At 34.8% G+C, this 12,314-nt stretch overlaps 1 protein-coding gene across 1 annotated transcript; it reads right to left on the minus strand.

Moving 5' to 3' along the window:
- Positions 1 to 1,202: 1,202 nt before the first annotated feature.
- Positions 1,203 to 10,856, minus strand: LOC107025969 (methionine--tRNA ligase, cytoplasmic). The gene is made up of 17 exons (XM_015226785.2): positions 10,626 to 10,856; positions 10,388 to 10,532; positions 9,401 to 9,554; positions 9,074 to 9,229; positions 8,545 to 8,775; positions 8,201 to 8,344; positions 6,024 to 6,114; positions 5,775 to 5,881; positions 5,560 to 5,674; positions 4,771 to 4,889; positions 4,228 to 4,293; positions 3,930 to 4,058; positions 3,644 to 3,787; positions 3,435 to 3,555; positions 2,329 to 2,567; positions 2,149 to 2,250; positions 1,203 to 1,587 (listed from the first exon to the last, which is right to left on the minus strand). Exons 1-17 carry the CDS (start codon positions 10,768 to 10,770, stop codon positions 1,357 to 1,359), a joined length of 2,439 nt encoding a protein of 812 aa, XP_015082271.1. The 5' UTR covers positions 10,771 to 10,856; the 3' UTR covers positions 1,203 to 1,356.
- Between the last annotated feature and the right edge of the window lie 1,458 nt (positions 10,857 to 12,314).

Here is a 12,314-nt window from a genome sequence, read left to right on the forward strand (position 1 = left end):
AATCTAGACACTATACATGTACTAGGCATACCAATTATTGACATTAAAATAGGGATGGGGATTAGGTGGCAATAATTTTCTCAAAAAATAAAATAAAATCCAAGTGAATATTCTCACCTAGATTTCACTCAATAACCCACAACTCAGAAAGTTCTCAAGGCAGTCCACCAAAAGCAGAAAAAAAACGGTATTTGCCTCATCACTCCAAGATTAATTCTACTCTCATCTCTAAATGTTTTTGTTTTTATAATATGATTGAAATTGGTTGGAACACATTGATGAGGTTATAAACTTATATATTCTTTTTGAGAAAAATTGAATGTGATTTCTCAAATCTTATATTCCATGGTGTTCTACCTTTGCGTAATCTCGATCTACAGTGGATCGTTAGACTCAACTGAAGTGTAAGTAAAAAAATAGAAGTCAAGCCTTTTCTAAGCAGCCTAGTAGAACCATTAAAGTGGGTTTGACCCATTAGGTCAGTACAGCCCAATTGAATAGGTAAGGTTGGGCTGAGATTTTCATCCCCATTTAAACCTGAGATTATTAAGCATAACCCATGTTAGCCCTCCAACCTCGGGAGGCTGGGCTCGCAGGCCAAAAAATTAAATTAATAATGGGCAAACACTACAAATTCCACTAGTTTATGAGCAAATTACTTCTCTTAACGGAAGTTTCTTAGATGTAACATATTTCAAATGCAGTGCATCCAAGTGGATTCAAATGTACCCGACTCTCCTCTCTTCCCATGTATATGTATGTCAAAATGTACCTGATATACTAGATACGTGTACATATATCTAGGCTACATCTGACTTGAAAATTGATATAAAATTATTAACTAGTGAGACAATATGTAACTATTTCAACCCATAAGGATAGTTTTTCCTAATAATTGACTATATGCAAGAATTGATCAAGAACATAAATTACAATAGTAAAATCCCAACAATAAGAAAACACAACTGAGGATTATTTTTTGTTTATCGACAACCTCTCTACCCTCCAACGCGATAACATTTAGATCTGCCTACATCCTACCCTCTCCAACAATGTAGGATTACACTCTAATGTTGTTGAGGATTATTTCAAGACATCGATCAACCGGACCACTTGTAGGTGAAATATTGAAGTAGGGCAGTTTAGATTCATCTAAATTGTGCAACTTATATAATTGAACAGAAAATCAGACACATAGCAAGAGACAAGAACACTTCAAATACTCATTTCCCTTCCAACTCCACTCAATCATAGTGGAAAGTTTGATTGTATAACATTGTGTAGAAAAGAAAAATGTGAAAAGAATTAAAACAAAATCCTTAAATACCTCTCTAGTTCATCCGCCAAAGAAAAAATTTACCTAATCGATCCTTCAGAAATGGATGTGACCTTGCAAACACCAACAGAAGTGGTGAGTGGCAAATCTTTATAGCAAGCAACCAACTCCTTATTTGTGTGCAGATCCACCTGAAGAGTTTCCCAAACCTTCTTCTTAGGATTCAAGACATCATCCGCCTTGCCATCAAACCCAGGGAACGTAACTCGTTCACCAATTGCAGCATCTTTAGGTGGCTCAACTAGTTCAACCTGACATGCAAATCATCATATATTTGCATCACTTCACTTTTCAACTTTTCCTCTTTTGGTCCTCTAATAGTTTTTCTATGTTTTCTCATCTCAACAAAACTTATCTATAGTTGATGCATTAAACAATAGGTGTTATTTTAAATAAAAGAAACAGATATTTGCAACGTCTGAATCAATAGATTGTGGTGATAATCAAGGAGGTCTATGCATACGAGACATCATGAAAAATGAAGAATCTTTTCTTGCTTTTCCTGAACTAGACTTTGGAAGCAATGAGGAAGAATAGAAAGCCCCTACCTAAAAAAAAGAAGAAAGAACTGCACATTCTAGAGGAAACCAAAGCAGTTAGAACCAGGGTTAGCTCTTAGACAATAATAATTTACAGTTACTAAAGCAAAAGCTTTAAAATCCTAAGGTTAAACCCGACAACATACTTTGCTATAGGAAAGTGGGAACCTCTAGCATTATGTCCTAAAAATTCTTTCCTTTTATGTACCCTTCTGGCAAGGTATGTAGGCAATATGTCGACAAACAGAATAGAAGCATTAGGCTGCCACTCACCTTAGTGTGATCACTATTAGAAGCAGCAAGAACCATTGCCTGGGATTTTATGCCCCTCATGCTGGCTGGTTTTAGGTTGCATAGAACACAGACCTTTCGATTCTGAAAAAAGATATAGTTGTGAAAATTGCTAGGTATGACAGTTTAATCAACATGTAGACAGATTACAAAGACGCAAACCTGCATTTCCTCCAGAGGAATATATTTTACGAGGCCACTAACGACAGTTCTGGGCTGAGCTTCACCAACATCAATCTCTTCAACATACAAAGAATCAGCATCGGGATGCTTCTGTGCTCTTGTAATGAGACCAACACGAATATCAAGTCTGCTAATCGAAATTTCTGCTTCAACAGAGGCTGAACCCTTAGCTTTGGCTTCAGAAGATTTTGTAGCACGTTCTTTCTTCTTATTAGCATCTGATAGACACAGAAAAACTCAATGTGATCAACAGTTAATAATTTTGTAAAAACTTATTCTAACATGTAGCTATCAACCCATGGCAAGGATCACTCGCCAATTCCCACAAAAGAATAGGAAACTTTTGAACAAGAATATGATAATATATCAAAGGTAAGATAAAATGATTTAGGAGTTGCCATAACAAATTAGAAGATAGGTATTGCTATTCAAAAGAGTGGGGATGGATATAAACGATTTACATAATCGATCCCAATTGATTGAGGCATAGTCAATTGATAGATTATTGATGAGTCCATATTTAAAGGTCTGGCATCAAAGAACAAGGGCCTAAAGTGGTGATGCATGTCAACTCATTCTGGTTTTATGATACAAGGAGATTATGCAGGAAAGACCTACAAGAAGAGGAGCTACCTGAAGGTGCAGGCTTAGAGCAGATTACACAGAAATAATGCCTAAAGTTCCCCTACTCAATATTTATTTGATACAACCTGAGAGACTGATAGGAAGACACTGCATTTTCTGTTATCCAAGACTCCATCCAACCCAGGACAAAGGAAAAACAGCTACATATATACTGACAGAAAACATACAGATAATATTACTCAAGAATAAGTACCAAAAACATTCCCCAAGAATAAAAAGGCATCACAAATTGATATGCCCAACAAGATCCACCGAATAAGGTGAATAACTGGACACTTTCCCATTCATCTTTCTGAAATTTTCTTTCCTTGTATAATAGTACTTTCTTGTGCCTCTTTTGGGTGTGTTTTTCCGTTTTACTCAAAATTCTTATGATAGGTTACTGTACTTAAATTCTTACTTAATAGATGAGGGCGTATAAGAAAGTTAACATAACTAACCTGATATTTTTGCTTTGTGCAACTGATCAGTGATCTTCCTTGCCTCAGTTTCAGCCTTCAAATTCCTATCTGCCTGACTTCCAGCAAACTTTTCTCTGTAGAATTCTACTTCTTCATCTTTCTGCGCATAATCAAGTTCGGTCTTAAGACTATTAGCAAATGAAAGAATGAGAATATATGCAGTAAAGAACAAGAATACAATGCATTACCAGTTCTTTGAACAATGGTGTTGGTATTCCAATTTTGTGACCTGCAGGTAGGATATGCCATGGTCTTTTGCTTTTTTCTATGTCACCTCTGTCATCAGACAGAGAAGGTTTTGTTTCAGGAGGAAAGTTAAGCTGCTTAAGCACCTGTGAATCAAGTCGTGAGAACATCAATCCATTGAGACAGAAAGAACCTCAACCCACAGTATGATGTACAAGCATCAAACATGAGCAGAGACGGGACCTCAGACACAGTTATATGATGCAATGATGGCAACAGAGTTCTTACCTCCCGTGAAAAGGATGGCATAAATGGCTCTAAAAGACATGCAAGAAGATATACTAGGCCGGAAGCAGTGCTCATCACAATGGAACAAGAAGGCCTATCTTCCTTGTAAAGTCTCCAGAATTGGCTCTCCTACAAAAGAAGTATGGACAGTCTGAACTTATGAGATTAAAGTAACCATAAACTGTCAACAACTATTACTGAAATTCAGAAGGCAGTTTCTAAATTAAAATAGAAAATACAATCGCACGAGCAACTGATAAATCAAAACAGATGGTTGAGAAGTACTTGACAGGCTTACTTGCAAATAACCGTTTCCTTCTCCAGAAATGGACATAGCAATCTTCAAGCCCTGCTTTAATTTAACCTAAACCAGTTGTGCAGCATATTAAGGTTATTCAGACCATATAAAGGAAAGAAGAAACCAATTGAAGATATAAATAACATGTAAGATACAATAAGTCAGTAACAACTACCACTATTACTACACCTATGTCTCAACCTCAAACTGGTGGGTTCGGCTATATAACTCCCCACTATCCGTGTTGCTTGATTTAGATCTATCTCAATCCAATATCCAATACTTAAGTTCTCGACTCTAGTAATACTCCATATTTTCTACAGGGCATACAGACCCTTAACAAGATTAGAAGAGTTCTAATGAACATTCGACGTAAAGTGTACTTAAATGATTAAGCCTTAATCCCAAATAATTAGTGAGGGAATGCTAGACGTTTGCAATTTCTCCTTTGATCATGACCATTGAGGTGGCTAATCCAGTGCATATAGTATGGACATCCCATTTCACTAGAACTGGAAAAAGAACATATAGTTTTGTGGTTACCTTCTCCATGGCTTCTATATATTCTTCCACATAATTTCCAACTTTTTCACCTAAGGCCTTAGTTAAAGGGTGTGATTCAGCTCCTTCTGGGTTAGGAATTATGGAACCATAACCTGAAGCTGTACAACATTTTCATAAGATCTGTTAGATATTCAATTAGAAAAGGAATGGATTATTTCAAGTCAACACTCCAGAAGCAAAACAAAAAACAAATCAGTTCCGTTTGTATCTTTTTCTAGCTAAAACAAGAATCTTCCCTTTTGAGTTATCCTTATGAATATACTAGTAACAAGATTAATTTTTTAATCAGTGACCAACAACAAGATATCCAAAGTAAACATGAAGGAACCAAGACACTTATCCAATGACAAACACCTTTCTACCAAAAAACTTTTCCCCTTTTAATCTTTCTAAGAAAGAACAAGAAATATTTCCTTTCAATTTTGTCATCTCAATGATATACTAGCACAACACTCCAAGGACCTAGGTAAATCATTTTGTTGATTCACAAGAAAGAGAAACAATAATTTTCATCAATCAACCAGAGAAGGAGTCAATTAGAAAATAAGTAACAGAAAAGCATGAAACAGCATAACAAACCATGTCGTCTAATACATGAATCAGGGATACTGGTGAAATAAACACAGATGAAATAAGCTGCCAAAGCTTGCTATTGTCTATATGTATTAAGCCAAACCAACATGGAACTAGCTGACAAGTGACAACAGCAAAAGCATATCATGAGGGGAGACTACGTAATATCTCATAGAAGACATCTAGCAGACATACCCAGATCTTTTGCAATGAAACTCAGGACTCTATTGACGAAATTGCCTAAGTTGTTTAGCAACTCGCTGTTCAGCTTTGATTGTAAATCCACCCAACTAAACAAAGTGTCTGACACCTATAATAACTGATATCCATTAGTGATCATACCAGCATAAAAGAACATAACAGAATATGGACTTATCAGGCAACGGAAGCTAAAACTGCCAAGACCCCACCTCCGGCCTGTTTGTTAGCAAGTAATATCTCCAAACTTCTACAGGAATGTTTGTCTCTTTTGCATCATTACCAAATACTCCTACGCCCTTGCTCTTTGAGAATTTGCCTAATTATGACAACCAATATATTAGAAGTTAAATTTTCAAATCAGAAAAGAAGTAATTAGGTAGTACGAACTGTGGTACAAATATACTAAGTGGCAAGTAGCATTAACATTTGGAAAACTCACAGCCTTATTTCCAACTAACCTGCTTCATAGTTCAAGTATTCTGTAACACTAATAGTCTTCATAAGAGTCCAGTTTTCACGAGTTCCAAGAAGCGTAGATGGGAAAATCACCTGGAAAATACAACATTTGTTTTCTTATGTGCAATAGCTGCTTATAGAAATAATATCACTATGGTTAAGCTTATACAACATAGCAACTGAGCAGGATAATTCGTGGCAATAGGACTCCTAAGCATATTTGTCCAAATCGATCAATCAATTAACCAACCATGCTTTAAATTTGAATTAGGCAGGCAGAACAATATGCTTTCTCTTTATCCAGTATGCTCTTTTCAGTTCCATTCATCTAATATAATCTAATTTGTCTAAAGTGACAGAGCAGGGGATCTCTAAAACTAGAAATCCTCTGAATCTAATACTTAACCCAACAAGGAAATCCCAGTCGCTTAAGAAACTCTAAATCGTTTTAAAGTACAACAGTTTGCTGTCCAAAATGAGGGGTGTGCATAATTTTTTGATATCTTTCTGTCAGGTAATAGGCATTGCCTTGTCATCTGATTCATTGGGGATATTAGTACATAGCATTATTATTCAATACTAGTATGACATCAGATTATTACTTTTGGATAAGGTAGCAAGGATACAATTTTTTAGGAAAATTGATAAATCCGCAATTCCATCTTGAAACTCACTGCAATAATGGACCCGGCACTCTACCTATCACCATTTAAATATTCAACTTGGTTTAAAGCAAGACTTCAAACTCATGAAGTGCTTCAAATCCACTACTTATTCAAACTCATGACAGTTAGAATCCGCTTCTTATCTCATAAATAACATGTCTCTATAAATACTGCAGAATCAGTACAAAAGATCAAATGGCGTTGTATGAAGACCTTCTGTTTTTGGTGTAATGAGGAGGGTATAGAGGATGCTGGAAAGATTTAAACTTCTTCTTTATAAGCTTAGTAGCAATTTCTTGAGTTGTTTTTTTTGGGTCACTGATGCAAATCTTTTTGATGGTTGCCAGCATACCCTCATTGCGGAGAAATACAACTTTACTTTATCAAAAATAAAAAAAAAATAAAAAAACATGTTTATATTGAAAGCTATCTATCTCTGTTATGACACAATGTAAATGAACATTTATTAACACCATGAAAACGCCGAATTAACATCTTCTAATTCTCCTAAATTGGAACTTGATTAACCTCCATCAAAGACATCTCACATGCAAGAATTAATTGGTATCCAGACATCTTTTGCTGAACAACATTTCCGTAAATGAACAAATCAACATAGTTTTTTCAAAAATAAAGTGCTGTCTCATCATGTCATGAGATATTATATTCACTAGGCAATGTATGTCTTATTATAATTATTAGTTTTTAATAATGTCGGTGCCTTCACCAGATAACGTGCACCTTGACTAATCCGGTGCACCTTGACTAATCCGGCAGTTTACTCATTTTATTGTTTTTTATTTTAGAAGTGTGCCCAGCATTTAAGAATGTCCTAAATAGAACTACATGATTTGATTCCTTCTCAACAAGTATATGAATCAATATCATTGCCAAAAAAAATAAATATGAATTAATCAATATGGATGGTGGTAATAAAATATAACATCAATTCAATAGAACCTTGGTCCTTGACAAAATGGAAAAATGACTTCTATGTTAGCAAAAACCCTATATTAGAAAAACATCTTCCTTTCTTTCATTATAGAAGAACCGATGATTGAGCCCTTCCACAGAAGACGCTCGATGCCAATCAAGAATGAATAAAAATAGAAGGAAAAGAAGACTCAAAACAGAGTTCTCGCTTGAATTACAATGTGTGGTCAATTTCTTTCTTCTTTCTTCTTTTTCCTTATCCTATGTAAACTTTGACATGCTCTAAAGTCAAAAAGAGAATTTAAATATGTCAATGCCATGCCGCTAGTAACGTTCCAGAGATGGGCAGCCCAAAGATAATGCAAGAGTATTACACAATTGTCAAGTTTCTAAGTTGACGTCTAACAGTGTTTACTTCTCTCTTTGGTCAGGTCTAAACGGTCAAGGGGATAACACAATCTCAGCACCATAATTTGTCCTCAGTATCCGTCATACAAAGTACAGTAACTTGACTTCATAGTATTCAACTTCCTTTTACCACCAAAAGAAAATGAAACTGTTACAGAGTTCCTGAAACTTACAGTGTGAAAAGGCACATTATCTTTGCCCATAAACTGATAGAGCTCCACATTCTCTGGATTCTTCCACCACTTCTCCCACTCAGTTGTGTAGCATGAGGTTATAGATACATATCCAATAGGAGCATCAAACCACACGTAAAAAACCTATTTACAAATAACATCATTAAGCAAATATAAACGTTATTGAACAATAAAGGAGAATTTTTCTGCTTCAAATTGTGCCAGCACATGAATTGGTAACAGCAAGTGGGCTAATTATCAGAAAAAGTAACAAACTGTGACCAACTATTGTTTAGCTAGAAAGAAGGATAACAAGTTACAACTAACAGTTTGGTTCAATCAACCTTGTCCTTATATTTTTCATGTGGAACTGGAACCCCCCATTTCAAATCTCTAGTTATACACCTTGGCTTCAGTCCTTCTCTAAGCCAAGCATGTGTAGTGTGGATAGCATTCTGACTCCATCCTCCAGCCACTGACAGGTCGTTGACGTATGCTTCTAATTCATCCTTCAGCAAAGGGAGCTCAAGAAACAAATGATCTGTATCTCGGATGCATGGGGTGTTACGGCAAACCTGTAGAGTAAGCAAGCTAAGCCTTCAGTATGTAAAATCATTACCACATTCATGTATTGTTAATCCAACATGCTTTAAGTCCTTAGAGTTTTTAGTATTTTAAAATTTCCAAATACAAGCTGTTTATCTTTGTCACAAGTAAGTCTAGTCTCTTGGCAAAGGAATAGTCACTTTTAAAAGAAACTAGATGATGATAAGTATTTTGAAGAAGTATTTTTTTTAACAACCAGATGATGCGAAGAATTAGAACTATACTGTATTAAGAAATACACATCTGAAGCGAAGAGGACAAGCAAACCTTGCATCTTGGATCCTTCAATTCGGTGGGATTTAAGAGCTTCCCACACTTCTCACATTGATCTCCTCGTGCAGAATCATAGTTGCAACCTGGTGTCGGACAGTTACCCTCTACAAGCCGGTCAGCCAAAAACTTTTTGCATGTCTCACAGTACGGCTGTGAAATAAACTTAGCTTCAGTAACAAATATGTCAAATTTGATCCATCATTAGGGTTTGTACAAATTCAATCTATGAGATATTTTAACCCAGGGCTTGAAGCCTGACAATAGCAGGCAGCACAGAACCAAGCTGCTACTAGAAAATAGTACATATTAAGAATTCTATACCTGTTGCATGGTGTTCTCAGAGAGCCAATTATTCTCCCAGAGTTTTTTGAAGATCGCCTGACAAACTTCGGTCTGTTGCGGAGTTGATGTGCGTCCAAAGTGATCAAAGCTTATATTAAACCATTTATACACTTCTCTATGGATTGCATGATATCTGCAAAACCAAGAAAATGAAGGAAGGAATTGAGAACAAGGCATGCATGTTTACTCCAGTGATTGGAAAGAATGGTCACAAAAAAATAAAGTGAAAGGATTAATTTGCAAGAATTTAGGGAAAAAGAATGTCAAACTATTGTTATTATTATTGTTATTATTACTATACTACTATTATTTTGAGTCAAAGAACTCCCTTTCCCTCATTTTTGTTATACAGAGACAACTGCTGAAGCTGATGAGGACCTTATCAGTTAAGAGTGAGTGAAAAAGACAGCACAGATGAGTTCGCATTTGTTCCTGTACACGGAGATTCTTTACCATTTGTCATGGTCTTTCTTAAGAAACTCTAAGAGCTGCTTTATTAGTCAGTATTGCGAGTACTTCCATTATCATGACATTTGTAAGTTTATTTAGATTTCTTGAAGTTAAAGGTTCTGATGAACATATGAACTCAATTAAGTTGTGTTACGTATAATGACTAGTAATGGGTATTACACCACCACTCCAATCCTAATTAATTTGGCACCATTCATTCTTTTGTATGTCCAATTTTAGGAACTCCTAGTATACCTGTTTCTAGCTCTTTCTTTCTTCTTCTTCCCTCTGTTTTCCATTTTCAGCCCAGCTATTTGTTTTCATTTTTCAGTTCCATTTACTTTATTTCTGACCAGTTCAGTATAGGTGGTTTTTTTGCCTTTAAACAGTAACTTTTTTGAAATGAAAGAGGCCCAAAAGGATGGATCGTAAACAGCTTTTCATATTGCAATTCGAACTAGATTATGATCAAGGCACACTAATCAATTGATCTAATATCAAAGAAAAATGAATTACTTGTCACAAATTTGCTTGGGAGTACAATTTTCTTCCAAGGCTTTAGTCTCTGTTGCTGTGCCATATTCATCAGTACCACACATGTATATGATATTATAATCCCGAAGTCTACAGTATCTCGCGAAGACATCCGCACTCAACACACCTACAACAGCACAAAGAAACCACAATTTGAATATAAAATCAACATCAAAAACAGCGAAGAGAGGGAAAAGGAGGATTGAATTATTGTGATTACTTCCGATGATGTTTCCGAGATGAGGAACGTTGTTGACATACGGCAAAGCGCTTGTGATGAGGATGTTTCTTTTGCCGGGAATCGGAAGTTTGGGAGAGGCCGGCGAGTGATTGTCTCCGTTGCCGGCGGTGGAAGAATCACCCATCTCAGATAAGTTTCCGGCTAGGGTTTTAGATGACAGTATTTTTGTCTCAATACTTAGTGTGTTTTTATCATTTTGGTTATATTACAAGAGGGATATATATATATAGGTGGTAAAACTTTGCAATAAAAATACTTGGGCACAAAGTTATTTTATTTGGATACAATGTATATTGTGTTGACATTTATTTTATAACGATATCTATATAACTTGTAAAAGAAGAAATTAAGCAAAAGAAAATTATTTTTTGTCTCATTTAAATTTTTTACCAAAAAAAACTAGTGCGATAAAATTTGATTAAGAAAAAAAAGAGTGAAACGTGTATTTACTTCCCCGATGAAAAATATTACTTATAGATCGAAGTAATTGACAATGTCTTGGTGAATACAAACTTTTGGACATTTATTTCATCCTTATTTTGAAGACTATAAGCAATAAGAAGAACCTTAAAGAAATATATTTTGTTCAGTTTTCTTTGATGTGTGCTCCTCTTAATTAAGCAACTGTAACAATGTCTTCGTATAACGTTGTTGATCTCTTTTTAAAGGAAGATCACATATTTTCTAAATATGTTTATTGATCTCAACTCAATGTATTTTTGACAATCACTTAATTTGTTATCTTGTCGATCGGAGTAGTCAAATTGCTTGTTTTAATTGTTAATAGCAATAACCAAGCACTGATAGACATTTTTACTTGTATGACATTGGCTATCTTGTGGAATGACAGTATTCCCCCATGAAAACAAATAACTTTCTTGAAATCAAACTTCATAATTTCCTGCAATTCCATATTTGATAAACTTTGATTCAATTGGTAGAATAAATAAATTTATGTCAATATTTGGTTTATTTTAATATTTTCACCGATAGAGTTATATTTTATTTTGCATGCACATTAACAAAATTACCATACGATAAATAATAATGGCAGAACACATAAGTGCACTAAGAGCACTATGACATGGTAATTTCTAACCATTTTAATGAGATAAGAATTGATCTTTATATTAAGCGATATTGAGGTACTATACAATGAAATCACTTTAAAATCTTTTAAATTCTTCAAGAATTTACATATAACATTTATTGTCTACCTAGACATGATAATCATTCATCACATGTATTCAAAATTTTCATATATTGTCAGACTGATAAAAATCTTGTTGCATCCACCTATGGAGAATACATATCTATACAATAATGTCAGGACTTTTGTAAAAAAAATATTTTTCAATATACAAGTCGTACTTTTTGTTTTATGATTTTACTTATCGCACAATAATTCATTTATACCCCACTGACATTATGTCTGGTATATGGACAATATTAGTCCAAAATATCACTTTTTCAAGTGAAATAAAATATATTTGAATTGTATTTTATTTGGCTAATCATTTATCTATCAATCTTTTTGACATGTTTAATATCAAGATCCTCGTCACCATTTATAATTTTGAGCACTACATTATATTAAAGACATCGTCGACTGTTCAGTTGATATTGTTTCTATCATGATCCCGACCGTCATGATTGACACCCACACCA

Source organism: Solanum pennellii, chromosome 7, assembly GCF_001406875.1.
Source record: "Solanum pennellii chromosome 7, SPENNV200".
In the NCBI taxonomy this organism is placed as follows: domain Eukaryota; kingdom Viridiplantae; phylum Streptophyta; class Magnoliopsida; order Solanales; family Solanaceae; genus Solanum; species Solanum pennellii.

Bases quoted from the DNA above. Each gene is read 5' to 3' on its own strand.
- LOC107025969 (XM_015226785.2), bottom strand. From the start codon at position 10,770: ATGGGTGATTCTTCCACCGCCGGCAACGGAGACAATCACTCGCCGGCC. The intron at 5,675-5,774 runs GTGGGGTCTTGG...CAGTTATTATAG, and splicing joins TGCTAACAAACAGGCCGGAG to GTGTCAGACACTTTGTTTAG. The intron at 4,294-4,770 runs GTAACCACAAAA...CAACTGGTTTAG, and splicing joins ATATAGAAGCCATGGAGAAG to GTTAAATTAAAGCAGGGCTT.